The following is a 26,261-nucleotide window of genomic DNA, read 5'->3' as shown; positions in this document are numbered from 1 at the left end:
CCACTCCAGCTCATCCAGAACTCTGCGGCTCGTCTGGTATTCTCTCTGCCCCGATTCGCACACGCTACACCACTGCTCTGCTCCCTCCACTGGCTCCACTGGCACGCATTCAGATTAAGACACTGACCCTCACCTACCGCTGTCTCGACCACACTGCACCGAGTTCCCTTCAGACCCTCGTCTCACTATACATCCCCTCCAGACCGCTGCGGTCTTCCGGGGTCAAAAGATTAACCTTGCCTCCTCTCCACTTTCCTTTCTCCAGAGCCGCTCCTTCTCATCCCTGGCCCCTAAGTGGTGGAACGACCTTCCTAATGAAGTCAAAACAGCAGAGTCTCTTACCTCCTTCCGGCGCTTACTCAAGATGCATCTTTTCAGACAGTACTTGTAATTTAGTTATTTACACTCCTGTAAGATTTGTGTCATACTACTTGCCTTGCTTTTCTTGTACTCGTATTGATTATTTTGATTTCCCCTATGCTCCCTTTCCCCTGGCCCTTGACTGTGACCTAACATCTGGTCTACACTTATCAGCTTTTACAATCTAGGATGTAAGACCTTATATATTGTTTACTGTATATCTCATATACACTTGTGCAAATTGGAATGTGTAAAATGTATTATGCCTTGAAGTGCACTGAGCATCTGCTAATAAATAAATAATAATATACATACACACACACACACACACACACGATATATATATATTGATAAAAGATAAAGCGCTGATAACAAATGGTGAAACCGTTGCTGACAGCCATTGTGCAATAGTTCAAAAGTACCTATCACAGCTGTATTTTTGCAGATGCAGGCATTCCAATGAGTGGCGTTAATGTCTGCACTTAAATCCTGTAGGTTTTTCCAACACATTCCAGAAAGGGAGACTAAAATAAATTTCACTGCACTTACAGAGTTAGCATGGAGACAAGGCTATCATCCCATTCTCCACAGCAATACTGTGTGTAATATCTGCCAGTGGTAAATAAACCAGAGACTGCACTCAGAGATGTGCCACAGTACTGCAGCGAGCCCTTTGTGTGTACAATGGATGGAATGTCTCCATAAGAAGAAAATGTAGATATTTTTTGTAATTTTTTTTTCTAAAAGCAGCTCAGATTTTACAGGATTTATTGACTATCACAGCTGCAACATTAAACGCCCCTGAAAGCAGAACAATTAATCCAAAAACCTATTTGTTTTCATCTAAGCCTGTCAACAGCTTTTAAGCCTCAAGTGAGAAGAAGAAATGTTTGTTAGATTTTGCAGCATTAGCCAGCAACCCCCCCAAAAAAAAATACAAAATGTCCCCCCCGCGCCCTCAGAGAAGGACACTATATAAATTCTGCTATATTATACATGGAATTATGTGTATATATTAATTCTGCTATATATTTTTGGAATTCACATTGGGAGCTATTTTTAGCTTAGATAAACATAACCGTACAATCTCTAATAAGCAGAATGCAAAACACAAAACAATTCACAGTCTCAAAATTATTCCTTTTCATGGGCAAACATGCCGGCCAAATTAGGTTCTGTAAACCAGATTTTCTTATTTATTTTTTTAAGTCCTGTGGTGTTAGGAGCTTCAGACAACTTCAGACAACAGCAAATTTAAGGGCATCTGTTTACAAAAAAAGTTTTTTCTCATGTAAAATGCAGTAGGGCAAGAGCTACAAAGAACAAGTTGAGTGGCACACAAAAGCCAACACTGCCTTTTGAGTAAATCTGGATATATTGTTCCACTTCTTCAGAGACAGCTGTAACTAATCAGTGGGGGCAGAATTTAAAACTCTTGATGAGCTTTTCATCTGGGACTTTTAATACCACCAGAAACAACAAAACACACGTCTTCTGTAAAAAACAACAACAAAAAACACACAAAGTGGAATAGTATCTAAAACATACAGTACTAGGTTTGGAACACACAGTCAAAACCCAAAACCCACAAAAAATAACATGGAACTAGAACATCCCTGAAAATAACAAGTTTCTTTGCCTAGAACATATCTAGGCCATATTAGGCAAGTCATACAATGAGAAAAATAATGTCACTCAAAGATGAACCATTCCTTCTCACTAAGGAAAAAGTCAAGGTATTTGCACTCTCAATGGATTACCAATAAGCTATGAAGTCTTCTATTCCGGGGTCACCAGTTCAATTCCATTCCGTTTGAGGAGAAATTGAAAATCATTTCCACGAGACAGCTAAAGGGCCTTCTCTGAAACCGGGTTTCTTTGAGGTTGTGACAAAATCATACTCTGGCTGCTGGAAGAATGCAACACCAAGTCATCTGAAGATGTGAGAAAGTTTAAAACGAGGAAATACATATGCTGTAACCCATCCACTTGGAGAATATGGAGCAGTCTAACATTGTCCAAAACCCTTTCCCTCAAGTGGCCAGATATAAACTTGAAAGAAACTGACAGTGAATCTGTTTGTATGTGTGTGTGTGTGCTTTTGTGGAGGAAGAAAAGGCCAGGACATGGCACTGCTGCCACATACCTGCCTCGGAGATAAATGGAGATCTTCAGCCTCTAGGGTTGTCTATCAAGGAAACTACCGACAGGCAGTATCCCAGCCAATAATAAGACGGATAAGTCTGAAGTATTTCACTCACCATGATGAACGACGCCTTTCAGTCCATGGATAATCGGGTGCACTGCCGGATTGTCCTTATGCCCAACCTACATGCAAATGACAGATGACAATTTAAATCTGTTGTGACATCAGACGCAACAAGACGACTTTAATCTTTTACAAAGTCAAGATGTTCTAAAAATCCCAAACAATGTCACATCTGCAAAACATAAATCAGGTCATCCAAATACTTTACTGCAGAACCATCGCTAACAAATCGCAGTAAAAATTCAATTTCCATTTACAGTAATATTGGGATTATAACCAGCATACCAAAATAAATTCTGATACCATTTTTCATTTCCCCTTCATGAATATAGGGTGTACTTTATTATTACTATTATTATTATTAATAATACATTTATTTTAAGTGACAAAAATATCCAAGATGTGTCTGCAGATATACGGTCTGTGCATTTAAAAAAATAAATCTGGGAGATTTAAAAGATATGCTTTCTTGTTGAACATTCAATAATGAAATGAACACAAAATCCTCTCCCTCTCCCTCTCCCTCTCCCTCTCCTCCTCTCTCTCTCTCTCTCCTCTCTCCCTCTCTCTCTCTCCCTCTCTCTCTCTCCCTCTCTCTCTCTCCCTCTCTCTCTCTCTACTAATGCATTCTTGATATATCTAGCACCTACACCTGAGGCTTAAAACTATTTATAACTATTTGATTAACTCTGTCTGGATTATGGAGCAGAGTACTGGAGCATCATATTCTAAATCGATACTTACTTGGATAATGAATGAATGAAGTTGTTTTGTCCATATACTTAAGTTGATTTAATCTTTCATACACTTAAGACTTAAACTTAACTTGGCCAGAAAACCATGACGTGGGCCAATCATACAGATGGCTTAAAGTCTGCCTAATTGGGCGCATTCATTCAACACTTTTCAGCACTGAAATAAACCCGAATGTTAACAATGTCCTGCCGATCTATTCTTTACATGATTATTTCCATCAAAACCAACCTCCGTGGTGAGAGTGAGCTTCACTACATGTAACTGCTGTGAGGAAGACAGATGTAAGAGAAAGGAATGAAAAGGGGATTGTGAATTATTTTAAAAGCTAAACATTGAAAGCGTAGTTTGCAGCACAGGGAGGAATTCCCCTTCTGCACCATGCCGAGAACAAAGCGCGATGACATCGGGGAGCAGAGGGGTTTACCATTCAAAGACGCTTTGCAATACGACAAGAAATTTGGAAGGGTACACACCTCCTCTGTGATCTTAATTAGAGCATATACAAAGTGTGTGCTTCTTAAGGCCAAAAAATAATATACAATTTGTACATGTCCAGTGATGTACAGATATCTGTGGTACTTGTTTGTGGTTCGTTCTTTTATTATTTGGTAAGACTTTTATAAAGACATGCAAGGCTGGGATAATTCCCATTTCAGTTACTGTTAATTGCAGGTTTGTGCTGGCACCTCAACACCAGAAACATTTATAATCTTGTAAGGTGTGTTAGAGCCTTAAATTTAGTTTTTTTTTGGCGTTGGTGTTCCCATCAGCTTTACTTTAAGCTTTTCAATTGGCATCTAGAGATTTCCCACTTTATTTTGATCTGATGTATGTACAAAAAGATTTAAAGAAAAAAAAAAGTGTGGTTTTGAAGGGAATTTTGGCAATTCCTTAGGGTGGAAATCAATTAAAACATTATAATCAACTGTAAACAAAAGTAGTGCTTTTGCCCTCAAGAGTTCACTTAATTGCAGCAACAGCATTTTCAACAGTAACTTCAGGAGGACATTTTTTGATTAAGGACAATTGAGCAGCTCAATAGACTATGTAAAAATGGTGCTCATTCTGTGGAAGATAAATTAAATCCCAACACATGAGAGACAGACTTTCCAATACAACAGCAGCCAATTCCCCCTGTGATTGATAGAACCCACAGCAGCTACCAGAGGAAAAGAAGTATAGATCCCAAACTTTAGGCATTAAAGCTAAGCGATGGCAATGCTATGGTGTGTTGTATACAAAACAACACAATATCTCCCCTAAATCAGTAAAAGGCTTATTTTAGAAGCCGTGTGCTAGATGCGTCTACCTAAAGACAATCTAGTTCGAAAAACGAAGCATCTTGGGAATTATTTTCTCATTATTAATGTTTGTCTTCTAAAGTCCATCTGCTACAAACATCAATAGGGTAACTGTTGGTAAGCTCTTTTGATTTGAGAGAAAACAGGAGATATAGCCTCAGTCCCAAACAGATTACACATCCATAGCCAAAGCAGGGCAGTGCATATTGACCTACTTAGCATTTTACTCCCAATTACATTTCTTTGACCTTCATTATTTCCCCCCTCCTGAAGTAATGTAAGTTGTGTCTTGATTACACTTACTTTAAACAAAGGTGAGAGTTGCACCACAAAAGCTAGCAGATCATGCTATATAATGCTAATTGCTGTGCACCATATGCCTGGCAAAAGGACAGAAAGGAAACAGTGCTTCGATGCACGTATCATGGCCTTTATTCGGCTTCAGCGAATGCTTCCTAACTAGAAGCACCCGTGTTCAAACTTCACTCGACACAGACAGCACAATAATGCTGCCTCATTATGTATGGATGTCCTTCCCAGTCCTGACGAACTCTTCATTACAAAATAGGAGCAGCACTTATTCAGTCTCACACCAGAAAAACACCAGCCTTTTGTTCTGAAAATGTGAAGGATGCCGTTTGTGTTTGGAAACAATAGTAATGCATTTTTCAATATAATTCCATCACGGAGGTTAAATGAACTAATCAGCGGGGATATATGTATATATAATAAAAGCTATTTCTGTTTTTAGGGAGCGAAATTGGTGTTATATACCACACACAAAGCAATTGAGTACAACTACTTCAAATAAATGGCATTCAGAAGAATTCCCTGACATTTATAGATTATTCTTGTTTGCCGGCAGTGCCTCAGTAAAAACCCACAGAGAAGAGAATGACAATAGCGTCTTGCCAATGTACTCGGAGGAGTTTTTTTTTTTTTTAGTTTTTTTTTTTTTACGGAATGAATATTTCTGCACCGGACAAAAGAATTGCATACATGAAAACATCTAATCAGGCCGAGTCGTGAGTGATACGAATCAGTAGCCAAATATAAAACAAAGGAAGACTTTAAGGTTATCACATGTAAAAGGAGACTTGACTCTTTAGCTTGTTGCTTCAGCCTGATAATGCCCCTCAAAGGACTCGCTGGCATTCAATCTCGCTTAACCCAGTACGCCATGACAGGCAATAGCACTGAGAGTGGCTTTCTGTGTATCGGGTTACAGGAGAGCTTAGGGTAGAGACAAATTAACTCACAGATCAAACTGGAAGACATTACAGTTGGGCCTTCTCGTAATCAAATGGGTCACTTCCAAATCCCCTCTCATTTTCAGTAAAGGAGCTCCATAAAAACTTTTGGTTACATCTGCGAAAGCCTTAGTTAAAAATAATAATAATAACGATGATGATAATAATAAATAGCTGAGCTCTTAAACCCACTACAAAAGGTAGAGACGTTTTCTTGCCAGTGTTCAAAGAATCCGAGTCTGACGATATATATACCTGACCTGCAGCACAGCCCAGCACTCCAGAGAACTATTGATCCACGCTCCCGATTCCACCACCTTAATATCGAATCACTGTCTACATACTGTACGTGCAATAGCCCTGAGAAAAAGGTCTGTTGCTTGAATGCTGGGTAGGCATTATCTCCCGGCTTCACGTTTCTATTTTGGAGTTTGAGCTCAAACATCTCACTCAAACACAAATGCTATGAAATCCAGAGGCTACATGAGTAACTCAACAGACGCTCCTAAACACAAAAACAAAATGCTATAATACGTCTTCCTCTTCTCCGCTTTAATCTTTTAGAATGTTCCTCGTAAGGGTTAGATGAGGAATGTCACAGATAACCTGGGTTGTAGTAGTAGGAGGGTGACAAACTAGTATTAGATAAAATTTCAGTCATTAGACTTCATTTTGTTTCTTGTAGTCATTGAAGCATAGTTTATAATTCTGAATTAAACCAATACACTCTGAAAGATAAGGTTACCACTGAAGCAAAACATTGTGTGGCACACTTGGACCACCGCCTAAGAAGGGGGAAAAGAATACATACACCCACCCGCACACACACAACCCCACACCCCCACACACAGCAAAGCAACTCAAAAACCATTCAGCTTTTCATTTTTCAGTCTCAGGATTTTTTGATGGGTGCCATTTCCCAGCGTAATGTGACCTTTATCTCTTTTCCAAAAATGCATTATTTATTGTGAAAGCATACCACAATCACATACTGCTCTATATAAATGTTTCTTTCTTGCGTGAGGCAAATCAAGGAGGGCAAAAAAAAAAAAGAAAAAAAAAGTCATTACTATGCAGTATATCTGTAAATGGCAGAGATGGACTTCAGATCCGGGATTATGCCAAAGCCTGATGGCAAAGTATTAAAAGAAAGGTAATGGTGCAAGTAAAAGCCTACTTATGCAATCGATGCTACAAAATTAACTTTTAATCCAAGCAATTCAGAATGATTGAGCTGACAATAGTTTTATCCTCCGTCCTTTAAATTTAATGGAGTGAAAAAAATTCCGTACAACAGATCACACATACCACATTTAGGCATTTTTCCCGCCTCAAGTCCCCAGAGAATCTTTCATTTTTGAGAGTGGCGAATCTGGGCCTTTAAACTTCATTTTATTAAAATCTGATAAGAGATTGGTAGTCAAATTGCATTGTGTATTCACAGTCTTAAACGAATGCTAACAGATGTTGTTTTTTGTATTATATTTGTTTCTAATCTCTCTCAATCACTATGTGGTTGAAATAAACAAATACAAAATAACTTACCTGAAAAAACACAGCCATTGCAGCTATGATTCGTTTCTCCTTAATCGCTGTATTAACGCTGTCAAAATCATCTGAATTGTAAAAGTATAGTTGCATCTGTAACATAAACAAAAATAAAAAGACCTGTTAGGAAAGCATAGACTGTGGTGTAAAGTAACACATTTTTGGTAAAGATCTTAAATTAAGCAACACCTAGTTTTTCTTGTGTTTTTATAGAACAAAATCAAGGGCAGGAGGAGGTACCTACCCCTTACAAATCTGGCCCTGAACCTTCTGCCAGATGTTAGTTAGGGATTGTTTTGTGTGTTTAAAGAGTGAAATATTGATGATTCACACCTGTTCAAGTCATTATTTTACATAGAACAGATGGAAATATACACTCCCACAATATTAATATTTAATATTCCCAAATATTAAATGCTGATCAATGAACTACAGTAAAACAGCAAAGAGGCTTTCATAAAATATATGGATGTCAATTATTAATAATTAGGTTAAACAATAGTTGCTTAACATCAACATCGGTATCATCAGGGTCATGCAAGGATGAAGATACATTTGTGTAGGTCTCCACTTTTTGACACTTCAATCAAATTTATTTCAGGGAAGAACTAGAAAAACCTTTGCATTTTTTATATTATTTTAAATGAACTTTCTGCTTGGAATGTGTCGGTTAGATAACCTGGACATTTTACATACTGCATAGAATACAAGAACAAGAAAGACATCTTAGTAGAAATCCAACTGATATTTCATCATATCCTTTTTGAAAACATCATATACTACCCTACCCCTAAGTAACATTGTGTATTGTGTAACAATAAACACAGACATCAGGCTATTTGTTGCCAGCCTATGTTTCTGTCAGTATTTTTCACTTTGAAATATTGAATGCTTGAAGCTACAGATAAGAATTTAATCAAATAAAAGATAGACATGTCTATGTTTTGAACAACTTATTTCAATCTTTGAACTTGGAAATCATTCTCTATTGCAAGTTTCATTTTAATGCCAACAGCTGTCAAAACACAGCACACCTTATCCAGTAAACGAAAAATAAATAAAGAAATAGATAGATAAAAACAGACTGACAATGCATAAGGCAAATCCTTCATATAACAAAACTTTTTTAGCTTTTCATAAACTGAAAGCACTGGAGGTCTGCATAAAAAAAGATCCTAATTTTTAAAAGGTGTTAAAAAAAATCACCTCCTCCTAAACATGTTGAAAGGTTTAGAAAAACTGATTTATTTCAAGTATTTGTACACGAGTTACCCTTTCCACATTTAAAACGTTGATTTCAACAAGCTTTGGTTCTGTTCACAGGCCTCACACCTCTCCCTGAATGCCTAAAGAAATCTAGACTGATTTTTTGACAGGCCATAGAGACAAAGACAGTGCCGAGAGCATTCTCATTCTGGACATTGCTACCTCCGACGTCAATGCCACTTTACAATGTGCTCTGCAGATGTCTACAACGCCTGACGTTTCAAAAGAGACCACTGGCACCTGGTAAGAAGGGCTGACAGGAAAACACAGTTCTCAGAATTCCAGACACATTCCTGAATCTGCGATTAATAATTCACTAAGCAATGCTGCCTGAGGCCTACTTTTCACATGCAAGGAGCAACAACAGAGAAGATGTATATGCACACACATGCTTACATACATAAACAGAACAAAACGGGGAGGACAAAGGACGTGTTTGTGTGTTTGTGTGTGTGTGTGTGGCACCTCTTTAGCTTTTGTTGGCCACTCATTATGTTTTATTTAGGTTTTGTTTCATATTTTTCTTCCTCCAAGTTTGTTTTGTAGTCTTAAAACTAGGCAAATAAATGTCATTACAAGCATGTAAACATAATTTATTAAATTATGTTCTTTTTTTCTTAAATATAGAGCCTTAATAAACAAAATACTACAAATCTTTGTTGACTTCATTAGGTGTTCTTTAGCAGAAGGTCCACTATTATTAGCCTGGCCTTCATCAAAATGTTATGTAACTTGTGTTGCGTTTCTCGAAGCGCAGGTGTGAAGCAGATGTTGCCTTCGTCAGCCCTGGATGTGCTTGCGATCCCGCTCAGACGCAGCACACACTAGCCTCATCTGAATACTAATAGGACTTCATCCTGTTTATTCATTGTCCATCAGAATGTGTTGGCTGAATTTAATAACCTCTAAATGCGACTCTTCCTAAGCCATATCTACAGTGCAGTAATAACACTGACATTCAGCCCAACGGACGCTTCGCGGTGAGCAGAGGCTCAGATGGAATCACTAAAAAAACTCCATCTGCAGAATTAAGGATGGACCAACTGTGCCAACTTGAGGTCTCTAGTAGTGCATATAATCAAGCAAGATAAAGCACTTTATGGCATGTAAGACGTATAAAAGGATCATCCTTAACTCTCCACACAGGAAAAAATACTAAGTGCGTGCATTATACACCTAGAAAAGAGAATTCACAGACACACACACACACACACAATAAAAAACATAAAAAAATAAAACATCCCAGCTTTCTGCCTTTGGAGCCCTGAGGGAGAAACATCACATCTTTACTTGCTGTTACAAAACCAGAAAACCATAGGTAAGAGGACATACAATAAGCTGTACTCTTTTGTTCCTTAAAATGACATGCAAAACAATGCTTCACAAATCAGACACAGCATTTAACCAAAGCAGACACCTTTCATTTGCTTCTGATGTATTCATATTTAAAACAATGAGGAGTAAACTAATGTAAACTCCCCAAGACTCATGAAAAAATGCAATATTTACACCCCTTTTTTAAATAAATGTTGTCAATATTATGTCAGTTTCATTTTCCACGGTACACTGATCCTTACATAAAGCTTTTCTACAGACACTTTGATCTATTTCAGGCAGAAATGCTCCTCTGTTTTTACGTGCTCTGCTTTCAATTACCTAGAACACAGAAGTATACTGAACAGTTTAAAAATGCATGAACTGCATACAACAACTCAATTGTATTTAGTATTTGGTGTGTCATATGCAATGATTAAGGAAACTCAAACTTATTTTTATGACCAATGCATAAAGATGTAAATAGAAGAACAAAGGGCATTGGTTCTAACACACTTGGTCTACACATAATTTGGTCTAGACAATTTTACGAAAGATGGATTCAGGTAGCTTTGTGAGGTCTTATATATTTTAACCTTTTTCACATTGAAAGCTCAAAATTGGTAGTCGGTTTGCATTCCACAGCATGGAAGACTGATAGGTAGTGGCACATTCTCCATCTGCATTCAGCAAAAAGATGTACGATGCTGACAGAATACAAAGCAACTACAGATTTAAATCAGGATAAAAGCTACTGGCTAAAAAGCCACTGCATGTATAAAACAGACTGCAAAGGGATTAAAAAAAATAAATCGGGGTGAAAATCAAGAGGTTCAGATGGGAACCCACCCCAAAACTGCAGTGCATTCTTTTTAAATGCATTTCATCGCATTTATTTTATTTTTTACAATCCAAATAAGTGGGAGGCATTCTGTACTGTAGGATGGATTGGAGAAGGGTAATGGAATGAATCATATACACTTGAAATGTTGGAGGAAGACTGATTATGTTAAATAGCAAATTACTTTTCGCATTCATACAGACGTGCCAAAAATGTATTCATCAACATTAAAAAAAGAAAAAGAAAAAAAACCTCCATCAACAACTAAACTATTCCTAAATCCATTATCAATACTAATGAGGCCATGCGGATGGGAAAAATGTTTTGCACATAAATGAGAATTCTGCAGTAGATGAGTGAAACATGCTGAGCAAACAGCCGCACTCAACCTTTATCATCTGTAGAAAGGTGACCACTATACATTATCTGGCCGTTAGCATAAATTCATGTTAAAGGATATGACTGATACAGTGGATGTGATCACGTTCTCCTTTTCTCAGGCCCTCTCCCGCCGGAAGGGCAACTTTCATATGATCAGCATTTTGTTTACCGTGTAAACCTGAGCAGGTACGTTAAGAAAACAGAGAAGGAGCTTATTGACTCTCCTTGGGTAAGATGAACACTTCTTAAAATGCAAGGTCTCTACTCAGTTCTTTGAAAAGCCTATACAAATATGCAGAGGCTTACAAGAGCAAGCAAGATTTCTATCAGATACATCTCAATGTTTACTTTAATCCCACGGCTTGAAGGAGGTGGTGTAAAGGCCATGCCAACACTGTCAACAAGAAGGTTGCTTTATTTTTCATAGAAGAGGTTTTAATTACACTCTCGTCAATCCCTTCGTTGATGATTCAAATTATTAAGGGACTGGCAGCATTTAATAAAATGGGTAGTTTCTAAAGGCTCTTTTCCACTCATTTTACTCTGATTAGCCAACACATGACACAGAACATGTTGATTCAATATATTTATACCAGTTGACATCATTAAAAAGCCTTCTAATCCGTGATGTACTGAAAGTGTATACCTATCCACAACCCCAAATACAAAAAACAAGTCTAGGTATACACAACCTTCCTGAAATAGATAACCAGGCAGTCTAAGGCCTACAGGATAAATCTTGACCTTCTGAAGGATCGTATTACGAGTTATGAACCAATCCATCTCAATGGGAAAATAAATCGTGACTCTTCTGTGGAGGAATCAGACCGACCTAAAAACACAAACTAAGATTTGTAGGAATGTAACTCTCTAACATAGTGCTTATACAGACAATCATTACAGTCTGGAATATTAATCCAATGGGGGTGGGAGGTGGACATTTTAACAGCATCTCAATGGACTGTCGGCTGTTTTTCCCCCTTTAATACAGCAGAGCATCCTTTATTTTGTGTTCCTGTATACTTTTTGAACATGAAGGGTTGTTGCTCTTTAGGGATTGGTTTAAAACTTGAAATACTCTGACTTCTGACCCCTTGGAGACATTCCCATCTTACTGAATCTGAACCGGGCTCTTGTGGAGTCAAGGCCGTGGTCTAAAAATACTCCTTCCTCCGACTGATAAGGATACAAAGGAGGCTTGAAAGTCCCTGGATAATTAAGCAGTCTTAAAATAAAAACAATAAACATCCTTCAATAGCATCCAAGGTACAAAGAGAAGTCGACCAATCCACTAATTAAAACTAATCAGGTACTTCCTAAGTTCCTTTAACTAGAGGCGAACAGCGATCATTTGTTGTCGGTCTAAGCGTTCAAGGAGAAACATATTGACCATCTATCTCAATTCAAACATTCTTAACTGCATTAGCCAATTATCTTGCCCTGAGGCATAATTTACTCGTTTTGTTTAGCAGAGGCAATCTATACTCGCAGGAAGGATACACTTACAGAAATCTAATACTTAATTATTGAATACTTTTGAAAAATGATAAAAACACCCCTCAGACTCCAAAAGGTAATCAAAGAGGTGTGTCGTGAATTTACAATCCTCATGTCAGTTGGGGGGTGGGGAGGATTCACCAAATATGGGCAAAAACTGAACCATTTAAACATTTTGCATAAAGCACTGTCGATGAACACCTTCGATACAACGCAAGATGTGCATAAATACATTCTAATGCATTTCTGAGCTTGGACTGAGTATGTCTTTCTTTTAGGTCTCTTTTTTCAGTTATTTATAGTGCCGGAAGACAAGCACTCAGTGTATTAGGCCTGAAGGACAAAGGCCTGGCCTATACATTTATTTATATAAATATTTTACATACAAAGCCAGGCATGACTTGAATACAATTACACAAGCCAGAAAAAAAGAGGCATATCTAATTAATCATCTTAATGCATGTAACAAATTCTCTAAATGGCCTCACAGGATCAACACACCTGCAGCCCCTCACTTCATTTTTCATTGTGTTAGATTTGAACAACTAAGCCCCTTTATTGATCTTTGCAGTTATTCCTTTAAAACAACAGATGTCAATGTCAAGGATGAGATAAATTATTCTGCGTGCTCTTGCGGAGCACTTTGTAATGATTTCCCATCTTTGCCAACATATTCAACATCTTTCCCCTTGCTTGCATCTTTTTCGTTGTTGTTGTGGTTTGCTTGTATTTTTCCTCCATTCTTTCTTTTTTTTTACCAGAATGTTCCAGAAATCGTTCAATTCAAATCTAGACAGGCTTTGCAAATGAGTTCAGCTAAATTTGACTAAAATAATCAGTACGCACATAATGGCCATAACTTTAAATGGGATCTGAAATGTTCAATAAAATAGAGAACAAAAGTGATGCATATATTCTCATAACAGTCTTAGACTATGATGAACACTTTTCAAAGAGACACGCACGTCTCGACACTCTTAATATAAATGGTAATAACATGATGCAATTTCTGAACTTCGGGTAGTTCTACAAGTTTTGTTTCCGTTTTAATGGAGATAAGGTAGCCGTGAAATTAAAATCACAAACACAATGGCTATGCCCGTCCCTCTGTCCAGATGTCATGTCGTAATATTGGAATTCACATGGAAGGATTCAAATAATATTAAAGAGCGAATAAAATGTAAAAACTAAATACAGTTTTAACATTTTATCCTCCAGATTTATTTACATCTGAAGACTATGTCAAGTATGAAATGTTGCCGTGCAAATCGTGTTAGATCTCGAGAGAAACAAATGCTTCTTTCACAATCCATGTTTTGGTAAGAGGTGAATAACATTCTCAAACACTGTGCTTTGACTAAATCCATCAAAACAGGTTTTTCCATCTTGATTTATGATCTAAAACATTTACTTATCTTTGTCTAATCTTTTTTCAGTTAGGATTGAATGTTTTGGGGAGAATAATGTCAAAACCCTGAGACTCCTTACAAAAGAATTGCAAAGTTTGGAAGCAAAAAAAAAATGTAATCGGTTTAAGAATAAGACAAGATATTCTAATGTTAATGCTAATGTTAACAGAGATGAAGATTACATTGAAATAATCAAATAAATGTATATGTATCTGTGGATATACCAAAAAGATTATATTTGAAAAGAGGAGATTAAGGAACAAATGCTCACTAAAGTATCATTTACAAAACCACATTTAAACTTCAATATAGTCTATCCTTTAGATGTCTGGGCCTTTACATACATATAAAGACTGAACTAAATATATTTTGCCAATGTAAAAACCCACAAAATATTCAGCCAAGTATGTAGCAGTTGTCTGTGTTGACAACTATCCAAGAATGTGATGGAAGATTACGCTAAGTCATGAAATGAATTCATGAATACGAAATGCTTGAAATATGCTCCATCTTTTTCTTAGTGATGACTTAAAACAATGTTTATAAATTAAGCCAACATATGAATCATTTCACCATGCGCTTCAGGCACAGATTAGGCACTAAATTAAAGGAGAAAATAAAAAATGCATCTAACTTTTACTTAGTAGAGCGAAAACTTTCTTTAAGCACAGACTTTCAGTTAGATTTGTTGGCTTGTGTGATAAGACATACCAAAAAGAAATAAATTAAATGCTTGGTTAAATATTGCAATACAGTGCCAGCTAAGAAATCGTTTTTCTTTCAGTGGGTTATTATAGATGGAAGAAGTCTCATTTTTATTTGTACTGCTGAAACCGAAACTAACCAACTGAGTAGGGGGTTGGCATTAAGGTGCAAATTTATGTAGCCCGAAGTAAAGAGACTACAGATATTGCGAGCAATGTGGTAATATCTGTTGCTGGAGGTGAGAATTCATGAGGATGAAACAAGTCACTGTAGCTATCGTGGGAACAGACTTTTGATGTATTTCATTTCTCTTGCCTGAGACCAGAACAAATATCTAGGAAATATTTCAACAAAGGAAACATGTCAACAAAAAATATATACACATAATTTTTGTAAGTATTGGATCATCAACAAACTATATTGCATGTGTGCACGCACGCACACACACAGAAACGCAGAAACACACATACACACATATATATAGCTCCATAAAAGATGGGACATGGGAAAGGGAAGCTGTAGATCGAAGCAAGTGGAAATATCTTGGGGAGGCCTTCATCCAGCAGTGGATTGATATAGACCGATGATGATGATGATGATGATGATGATGATGATATATGTGATTATTATTACTATTATTATTTATTTCCCACAGATGCCCTTACAGGGGGATTTACAGTTGTCAGAAATTACATATCTCATCATCATCAGCTCATATCGATCCACTGCTGGATCACCCAAAGAACACCATCCATACTGTGAAGCATGGTGGCGGCAGCACCATGTTATGGTGTTATATCTCCTTGGCAGGGACTGGGGCACTTGTCAGTATAGAAGGGAAAATTAATAGAGCAAAGTGCAGAAAAGTCCTTGAAGAAAAGCTGCTGCCCACTGCAAGAAAGCTGAACCTGCGACTGAAGTTCACCTTTCAGCATGACAATGACCCAAAGCACATAGCCAAAACTACAGTGGAGCAGCTCAGGAATAAAAAGGTAAATGTCCTTGAGTGGCCCCATCACAGCCCTGAATTAAATCAACAATTTGTGGCTTGACTTCCCGTTTGCTGTCAATTAAAGCTCCCCAAATAACTTGAATACTTTTGTAAACAAGAATGGTAAAATATTGCCAAATCTAGGTGTGCAATGTTGGTAGATCCCAACAAACTCACAGCTGTAATGGTTTTACTACCAACTATTAACTTATCCAATTTTAATATTTTGAGTTTTATAATTTTTATATAGAATTTGTTCAAAATAAAACATTTCCTCCACTTAACAGTGTGGAGTATGGTGTTAAGGTAAGTGTATAAAATCCTCATTTAAATGCACAAAACCCTGAGTTACTTACAACAAACTGTGAAAAAAGTTCAAGGGGATGTAGACTTTCTGTAGGCACTATATGCAAACACATATACATACAGTATATATACACACATGCATATATATATATATATATATATATATATATACAGTGAGGGAAAAAAGTATTTGATCCCCTGCTGATTTTGTACGTTTGCCCACTGATAAAGAAATGATCAGTCTATAAGTTTAATGGTAGGTGTATTTTAACAGTGAGAGACAGAATAACAGCAAAAAAATCCAGAAAAAGGCAATTCAAAAAAAGTTATAAATTGATTTGCATGTTAATGAGTGAAATAAGTATTTGATCCCCTATCAATCAGCAAGATTTCTGGCTCCCAGGTGTCTTTTATACAGGTAATGAACTGAGATTAGGAGCACTCTCTTAAAGGGAGTGCTCCTAATCTCAGTTCGTTACCTGTATAAAAGACACCTGTCCACAGAAGCAATCAATCAATCAGATTCCAAACTCTCCACCATGGCCAAGACCAAAGAGCTGTCCAAGGATGTCAGGGACAAGATTGTAGACCTACACAAGGCTGGAATGGGCTACAAGACCATCGCCAAGCAGCTTGGTGAGAAGGTGACAACACTTGGTGCGATTATTCGCAAATGGAAGAAACACAAAATAATTGTCAGTCTCCCTCGGTCTGGGGCTCCATGCAAGATCTCACCTCGTGGAGTTTCAATGATCATGAGAATGGTGAGGAATCAGCCCAGAACTACACGGGAGGATCTTGTTAATGATCTCAAGGCAGCTGGGACCATAGTCACCAAGAAAACAATTGGTAACACACTACGCCGTGAAGGACTGAAATCCTGCAGTGCCCGCAAGGCCCCCCTGCTCAAGAAAGCACATGTACAGGCCCGTCTGAAGTTTACCAATGAACATCTGAATGATTCAGAGGAGAACTGGGTGAAAGTGTTGTAGTCAGATGAGACCAAAATCGAGCTCTTTGGCATCAACTCAACTCGCCGTGTTTGGAGGAGGAGGAATGACCCCAAGAACACCATCCCCACCGTCAAACATGGAGGTGGAAACATTATGCTTTGGGGTGTTTTTCTGCTAAGGGGACAGGACAACTGCACTGCATCAAAGGGACGATGGACGGGGCCATGTACCGTCAAATCTTGGGTGAGAACCTCCTTCCCTCAGCCAGGGCATTGAAAATGGGTCGTGGATGGTATTCCAGCATGACAATGACCCAAAACACACAGCCAAGGCAACAAAGGAGTGGCTCAAGAAGAAGCACATTAAGGTCCTGGAGTGGCCTAGCCAGTCACCAGACCTTAATCCCATAGAAAATCTGTGGAGGGAACTGAAGGTTCGAGTTGCCAAACGTCAGCCTCGAAACCTTAATGACTTGGAGAGGATCTGCAAAGAGGAGTGGGACAAAATCCCTCCTGAGATGTGTGCAAACCTGGTGGCCAACTACAAGAAACGTCTGACCTCTGTGATTGCCAACAAGGGTTTTGCCACCAAGTACTAAGTCGAAGGGGTCAAATACTTATTTCCCTCATTAACATGCAAATCAATTGATAAGTTTTTTTTAAATGCATTTTTCTGGATTTTTTTGTTGTTATTCTATCTCTCACTGTTAAAATACACCTACCATTAAAATTATAGACTGATCATTTCTTTGTCAGTGGGCAAACGTACAAAATCAGCAGGGGATCAAATACTTTTTTCCCCCCACTGTATATATATATATATATATATATATATATACATATATACATACATACACACACACACACACACACACACTTACAAACGTTTAAATGTAAATTGGTACATCTTTTTAGCATTTCTTGCATTACTTTAGACAAAGGCATATCTGAAACTTGGTGCTCAAAAATAACTACATACAGGAGACTATATCTGGAAAAAGATTATTAAAATTATAAAATACCAGCTAGGAAGTCTTAGAAGATTGAATTGCCTACAGGTATAGAACAGCTCTTAAGTCTCTGTATTCATAGCATTTTCCAAGACAAGTTCATGCTGCCTGAGCAACTGAAGAAATACAGCACTACATTATGAAGACACCTTAGTCCCCCTCCCTTCCAAACCGAAAATAAACAAATACATAATGGCCCGAAGCTCATATCAAATTGTGATATGGGAGTCCTATGCTATCTTTGAAGGTTTAATGCAATACAGGTGTAAGAAAACAACGCACAGGATTTGTTTATGCATTATAGATAATCCATTCCAAAAATATGTTGTTTTCCTTCAGTGATACAAAAATATATAAGTAAAAGAGTCCTAGAGGATTGCTCTTCATGAGTTCATAACAATAAGGGATAGGGAAAAAGGGACATGCTCTGATGTGTGGTGCTTACTCTCTGAACAACCAGGGGAAATTAGGTAGCCCATGATGCCGGTTTTGCAAAATATAATGCATTTCCATCACTTACAGGCCATCAGAAATAATCCCCCCCACCGCCGGCACCCGCCTGCTCAATATGACTAGCAGTGCTACCAGAATCAGTGCGGATACTCGCGGTATGAAAGAAAAGGGAAAACAATACATTCGAGACGCACAGAGAGCACAGACACACATTTCTCATTATGGTCAACATACTTCCGGCCGCTTAACAACAGTCCAGTTCACAATTCCTTACGGTGTTCCTCATTTTTCAAATTTATACATTCTTTACCTACAAGCACAATAACTGAAATGAAGCCTCACAGTACCTTAAGTGCTTGGCAAAGTAGGATTTCAGCCGCTCGCACTAAAAGCGGTTTACTCTTCTCCTGTCTCCTGTAATACATCTTTTCTATTTAACAACCTTAAAGGTCAGAGCCCCCCAGGTCTCCCTTAATGCATTTTTATCCGTGCCAAAAAGAAACAGCATGGCCAGCAGGTTAAGCACATAGACTCAAGGGGGACAATGGGTCAGTTACCTTCGTCTCTCAGACTGGATGGAACCGAAATCAATTTTAGAGATATCGATGGGTTCTTTTTTTGTGTGTTTGTTTGCATTTCCATTTTAAAAGCATATCTATTATCTCACCCGAGTGTTCTGTTTTACATTTCATTTTCTTCCTATGGCAAAGTAACCTGAACCTCAGATGTTATTATATATTAATACCCATGCTCCTCCTCCCCCCACAACAGATAAAAACAAACATGTAACCGAGAGAAGAAAAAAAATCTGCCACAAATCCTGAAGATCCTTAACTACAAAAAATATGAGTTCTCTTACATTCTTGGCAGTGCTGTAGTATTTTGTATGGGGACTTTGTATCCATGGAGGGATGTAATAGTTATCATCTGGCACTAATAATTAATTTTTATCTCAGATTGTGTTTGCAAGACTTCCAGCTGCAGAACAGTCTGTTGCTCAGGAGTGGCCTGTTACTATCAAACACTGGACAGAAGGGAAATGGTCTCCCCTCCACCTCGCTGGAACAAAGGGAGATTGCACACGCAAGAGCGGGGGATTTTTCAATATCGTCGAGGAAGAGAGCAGGTAACTTATTACCACCTCTGCCTTCCAGTAGCAATCAGATAAAATATGATAATGTTCTGAATCGCAATTAGAGCGCTGGTTCTGCATCCTTGATTCTCTCTCTCGGTTTCTCTGCTGGGAGGGTTTTGTGAGGAGCAAATGGTGGCGGGAGGTTTGTTTTTGTTGCGTTTATTTGCACATCGGCCTCGCACAGGTGGGAAACTGGTTTTCAGTGATGATACCCTCATGGGGATGTGTCACAGGAGCTGGTGTCAGTGGAGGATTAAAAAGCGGGTGGGCTGAGGGAATGATAGACGCGTGCTTTCAATTGTCACAATCTCTAGATCTGTTCTAACATCCCCCCCCCTTTTTATCAGCCCGTTTAAAAGGCCTGGAAGTGTTCCTGCTTTTGCACAAACTCTGGAAGCTGTACTTTTTAATACGCATTTAGATATTGTGACTGAAGCCGATTTTTAAACCTAGGATTGTAGCGTTATCTAGTTGTATGCCCGTCTTAGCCGAGCGGGGCATTACCAGGTCAGATACCTGAATGACATCAGCAGGTTTCAGTAAGTTGGAGCGGATAGCCTTGCTGGTTTAGAGAGTTGTGTCCCTGATCCTGACCCTACTGAGAGAGAGAGAAAGAGAGAGAGAAAACGCCAGGTGTGCATTTCGCCCAAGGATCCTCCCAGCTTTTCTCACCATAACTTTGTCTGCACACACCCTGGCCTCTCCAAGAGTGACCCAGAATAAATGAATATGGAGGACTGGACAAATTACTTTAAGAAAAGGAAGTTTAATAAAGAAAGCACCAAGTTTCTATGTCCTGACTGTCATGAACCTACATTTCAGAAATGTCTGCTAATATTGAGTCTGATATGAAATGGTGCTAATTTTGTACTTTAGTAATACATACATTTTATTGCAGCTGCTTATCCATCAAAATATTTTTATGGTAATCCCTGGTACAAATCAGTTTCTAAGGGCATTACTTCTTAAATCATGAAACACTGATTAAAACCGATACTGAAGTATCTGACAGCAGATATGGGAGCCATTTTGATCGGCTTGTACCCCCAAGGGTAAGCCTAATCTTTTTATTACAGCAATTTACAGCACAAGAAAAATCCTTTTGGATTGTGTGAATCATATATTTTTGAGATAATCCCAAGATAATCATTGATGAGTGCTTGATGCTATCCAGGAAGAATCCCTTGTGCAGTAAAATGTGCAACACCAGCAAGTTAATTCTTGATCGAAACAAGACTTGGGTTTCTTTCAACTCCCCCAGACATGAGTTTTGTATGAAACGAGAGATTAAATATGAATAAACAGATCTATAACTCATTATCCTCATCATATTCTGTCCTTGTCAATCTGCAACCTTTAGCTTTCCACATCCAACAAGTACCTGCAAAATCATTTAATCTTCCCATCTTTAAGAAGGTCTTCTTTTCCAGACATTTGACTTTACTTGGGATCCACTTCACTATTTGCCAGGAACAACGACGACCCTTTCTCCTTGAAATGTGTCTGGTTCATTGAAATTTTAGTATTTGCTTCATGACATCACATACTCTGGCTCAAACTCAAACCCAGAGGTTTCCAAACCAAGGTCAATGGATCACTGGTTTGGTCTGTAAACAATCTACTAGCCACTAAATTTAGTCTTGCTTCTGTCACACCTCAGAAGCAGGAAGAATCTATATAAAGTCAAGTTATATTTTATAATTGAAAAAGTAGAAAACTGTCCATGATATGGCTGTGTAGTTAGATGAGTGTCAAGAAAGTGTTTATTCACATTCCATGCCTCTGTTTTCATGTGCACTTAAGACAGCAGCTTTCAAAAATAATAGCTGAAGCTACATAACCCAATTTGCTCACACCTCAACAATTTAGCTTATATTTCCATTCACTTGACAGAACACAGGCTGACAAAATCACAAATACTGGTATTTCTTTCTTTATTTATTTCTGATTTTCTTTTTTACTTGGTATGAAGTTCCCAAAGCCTCCAGGAGTGAATATCATATACTATATATCTTATATTTACTGCTGACATAAACCCTAACCCTGCTGTTAAACCTTATGGTGTGCATAGGGTTTGGCCTGGTTTTGTGTTAAAGTTTGCACTAAAGCTTGACTTGGGTTACAGTCGAGGATGATTAAAGACACGGATCATGCCAGGAAAGGTTTATGGTTACAATCATGTTATTTTGAGGGCGTAGCTTCAAATTGTGGTGTAAATTAGGGTTGGGGTTATGTCTATGTTTGGGCTGGGGTAGGGCTCTTACTGGTGTAATACAAACATGTGTAGTGTTGAGTATTTCTTTTTTTCCTTGGCACTGCAATATAGTATGGTAGTTCAGAGTAAAGAGCTATGCTTACATGCTTACATTTTGGCTTGGGAGAGGGTGGGGCTTCGAATCTCATGTAGACATAAAGACTAACATTGCATTTCTGCTAAGGCAACTTAAACATACAATTTAAAACTGAGAAAATAATACATGCTCATATTAATATTAAGGTTTAATTACGTATGCAGGTGCAGGTAGTAATAGTCTTGCACTACTTTTTAGTTCAGAACAAAGGTGTTACCAGATCATTATTGAGTCAGTACTTTTAAAGACTATGTCACATGATAAAAGATCCAACCAGAGCTGCACATACTGTTTCATCCTAGCTACCTCTTCACTGTAGTGATAGATTGTACCACATTGCATATTGTACACATACACACACACACACACACACACACACACACACACACAGAAATTATACTCCTCCAAAAGACACACACACACACTCACATTTTCAAAAGAGTATCTTTAATAGATCAAATAATCCTCAGAATGGCTTCCCCGTTTCTACAATAGCAAAGGCTGAAGAGAAAAAATTCTATTCATCAATGACAACTCTTATCTTACGATACCCACAGCACTGTATTTTGGGGGGTTTTGCTTTTTCCTTCCTACTGATCACATGTGTTAATTTACTTTGCACGCCTTATCTGGTGCACAGGATAAAGATTTGTGAAACCCTTACAGGGTCCTAGAATAAATTTCCCATGGCACTGCATTATCAGCCCGGCTAGTAAAGATGGAAAAGGCCTATCAGTGATAAAGTGGATAATTTACCCTAGGAGCATTACTGAATTAAAATAGAAACTGTCACCGTTCAGCATCCAAACAGGTTCTTTTCAAAGAATAAAGTGTAGTTGCTCTTTCCTATAAGAGGGTAAAGAATATGAAGGAAAACATGAAGGGAAGTCACCTTTGAGGTTTTTCTGTCAAACAGAGCCACTGTCACTGTAAAACAGATCTCCCTTCATTTATCCAACCCCTGAAACTTTGAATTCAACAAACGCACTCTCCACACAATATCTTATATTCGTCACAGACAATTATTTTAGAATGGTGTCCTTTCACTGTAGGTTTGCATGGCGATGTTAACCCCTCACATTACCAGGCATTGCTCGAGTCCAAATAGTTTAATTTAAACATGAGTCCCACTATGACTCAGCTCTTTTGAGATTCAACACAGAAAACCGTAAAAATGAAGTCACAAAAACCATTTTACCGCAAATTCAGCACAGTTCATATGCCAACTACTGCTGTAAACCCTTTCAGCGATTTACATTACATACTTAGCATATTAACTCCCATTTTATCAAGTTTATAGATGTATCTGCAAGGAAGAGAACAGATGATTTCCATTTAATCACACTATTTAAAGCCTTGTTAAATTGAAATTATAAAATGGCACGCCATGCAAAGCATAAATCACTTATTACTTACTTGACTAGCAAAGAAATAATCAGATATATTTTTAGGCAAAGATGTTTTATTTATTTTATTGGTTGATGTTGTGGCTATCCTACTCCTATATATATATACATATACACACACACACACACACACACATACATACTTAATGTAACCAGTACTTAGATAAAATGTCAAAATGTTAAATCGGCAGAAAGGACCATTGTAATTATACGTAATTGTCCCTTTTAACAAAGTAAATCATTACAATTGCAAAGTTCACAATATCACATTTCACCTCAAACTCTGTCAACTGCAGAATGCACAGATTCATAAGTGTCCCTTTACTGCCACTGTAAAAATTAACTTACTATAAAACATAATATATTTTGCATTGTAAGAACGTAGAGGGACTATAAATTAACTTGGTTGCTTTTTTCTCTCCCTCTTTCTTTAAATCAGTCCAACAGATGTTATTGAAACCCTGGCTTGCTATTAGAAGATATTAGCCACGGAAATAACATAATGATCGGGTAATAACAATCTGTCGGGTTTAGCGGTTTCATTACAGTGTTAATAACACGTTATAGAAATTACTCAGGAACCCATTTTGCATTGATTAGTCTCCATCCAGCCATAGGTAGTTGGCATTCTAATGCACATATGGCAAGATCCAAGCTGCCTGATGATCAATGCTCAATAAGCAGGTCTGTCAGAGAAAGACGGGAACAGTCTCGCACACTAAATACACGCCATTAGAATGTATCAGAAGCCTGACTTTAGTTTCCCCTGGTGGCACATCAGCTTTCTAATCAGCTCAGTTGCTGTCTGCGGTAGTCCTGTCGATCATCGTAAAGCAGGGTCTCTCTGTCTTGGCCACTGAGGTACATTTGATCTGTCAGGACATCACACATCACAGCTACCTGTCAGTCCTGATCTCTCATTTTATCATAGTCTTAAATTGACCACATTTGGCATTTGGCAAAAGGGATTGCTTCCTTTGCCACTCAGTGAATGCCAGGGTGAGATCATCAGGAGCTTGGTGTAGACTTCCCCACCAATGGATACCAAGTCTGAAGGTTTAGCGATGGGCAATTTGACAATTTTCACAGTGCACTTTTGGAATTAACAGCAATCTAATCCTAATAACAAAATTCAACAAAAAGTGCTCCCTTGCTCTCCCCCTCCATTCATGTATTTATTTTTTATAAAGAAAACTTAGAGCTAAGACTTCAAAGTCTGGTAAGGTTTGATTGTTATTGCTATATTAGACATTTTTAGAGCAGTGAACCTTCAGAGTTACATTAGTTTTGTTAGTTCGTTTGTGATGCTGATTGCTTTGATCAATAGACACCACCATCTCTCACAATTCACACTTCCCAACCCTGCTGATGGTTTTCATGCTCTGTTTATTCAAGTCATGCTCTTTATCATGTGTTAATAGGTTTAATGTAGATTGACATTCTGTTCCTATCAGCAAGTTTTCATTATGATAAAAATTGGTTTACAGCTGTATATTACAACAACCATGAACAGATGACATATATATTTTCAGTTCAAAATGTATTTCTTCACATTACTGTTCAGTCTTTTATTTTACAACTACTGATAAATTCAAAAAGCACTTTTCAAACTAAACTTTTCAAAAATATGTATTAAAATGGCAAGTCATTTTTATCTTCTTGGTTGTCTTTTTTTCTTGATGTACTCAGTGAGCCACACAATCACAATCATGCAAGTTTTCATAGAAATGCTGAATCCCTCTGTACTTCACAACAACAAAACAACAAAAGAAGAAATAAAACTGGCATTTCTTCATGTGAAAACGAACTTCAGTTATTAATTTCATTCTGCTGCCCTTTCTTTTCAAAGATGAACTTGTCCTTCTGGTCACAGCAAGTTTGTGCAGTATATGTGTAGACAACAAGTAAATAATAAAAGTGACATTTGATAAGACAAAAATAAAAAAATACAGGCGTGTTCCAACCTCAACTTACGACTTTCCGTTCTTATGACAAAGCCCATAAGACCCAATATTTCTCAATTTCGACTTCTGATGTTACTTACGATGAGCAAGGCAAAGTACAGCATCATCTCCAGGACGATCTCACTCTAATTAGTTCAAAGTTCCCCCCTTTCAAAAATGCCCCTTCATGTGTGCAAGCCAGAGTTAATGTTTTTTAAACCTAGCAACTCTGCCTTACGCATAAATATTGGCAATTGTCGATGTATACGCATAAAAAAAATGCCTGGATGAGATCTTTAATGTTATTTTAATGATTTAATATTAATTTAATATTAATTATTGTACATTACCCTGTGTGTATGCAGTAGTTTTATGTACTGTACAGTATATGAGTTTAAATATAGGCTAACTTATGTTTACAACTTTTAACATTTAGCATAACTTATGACAGAAATAAATGTCTAGACTACATTCAAAACAGACCTATGACAGGAAAAGAAATGCATCACTTCAGTATTGGTGTCTCCCTCACGAATCTGATAATGAATAAACCTAAACTGTTATTTAGGAAATGCTTTTTCTTGCATGAAAAGGCAGAAATACATTGTGTTCATCATAAATGAAGGAACCTGTGTAATCATCCTTCATTGTCTGTCCTTTTCATAGCTGGTTAATTTTGTAAATGATTGTAAATACCGGCTCCTCACTGACATTACCTGCACACTGAGTGCACTAACTTTTACGAAATTAAGTCATTTTCTTAGACGATATTTTCATTTCGCTTCTCGTTTGAATCAAATAAGGGACTGCTTTATTT

General features: G+C 37.7%; 1 protein-coding gene across 2 annotated transcripts in view; it reads right to left on the bottom strand.

Moving 5' to 3' along the window:
- LOC136734332 (receptor-type tyrosine-protein phosphatase gamma) overlaps window positions 1–26,261 on the bottom strand; it is a 211,089-nt gene that overhangs the window by 48,528 nt on the left and 136,300 nt on the right. For both annotated transcript variants that reach the window (XM_066697926.1, XM_066697927.1), the window contains exons 5-6: window positions 7,482–7,577; window positions 2,622–2,688 (exon numbers count right to left, since the gene is read on the bottom strand). In XM_066697926.1, coding sequence (XP_066554023.1) covers window positions 2,622–2,688; window positions 7,482–7,577 — 163 coding nt within the window. The remainder of the gene's footprint in view (window positions 1–2,621; window positions 2,689–7,481; window positions 7,578–26,261) is intronic.

The sequence above is a fragment of the Amia ocellicauda genome, chromosome 3, assembly GCF_036373705.1.
Source record: "Amia ocellicauda isolate fAmiCal2 chromosome 3, fAmiCal2.hap1, whole genome shotgun sequence".
NCBI classification, from domain to species: domain Eukaryota; kingdom Metazoa; phylum Chordata; class Actinopteri; order Amiiformes; family Amiidae; genus Amia; species Amia ocellicauda.
This window is presented reverse-complemented; position numbering and strand designations above follow the sequence as displayed.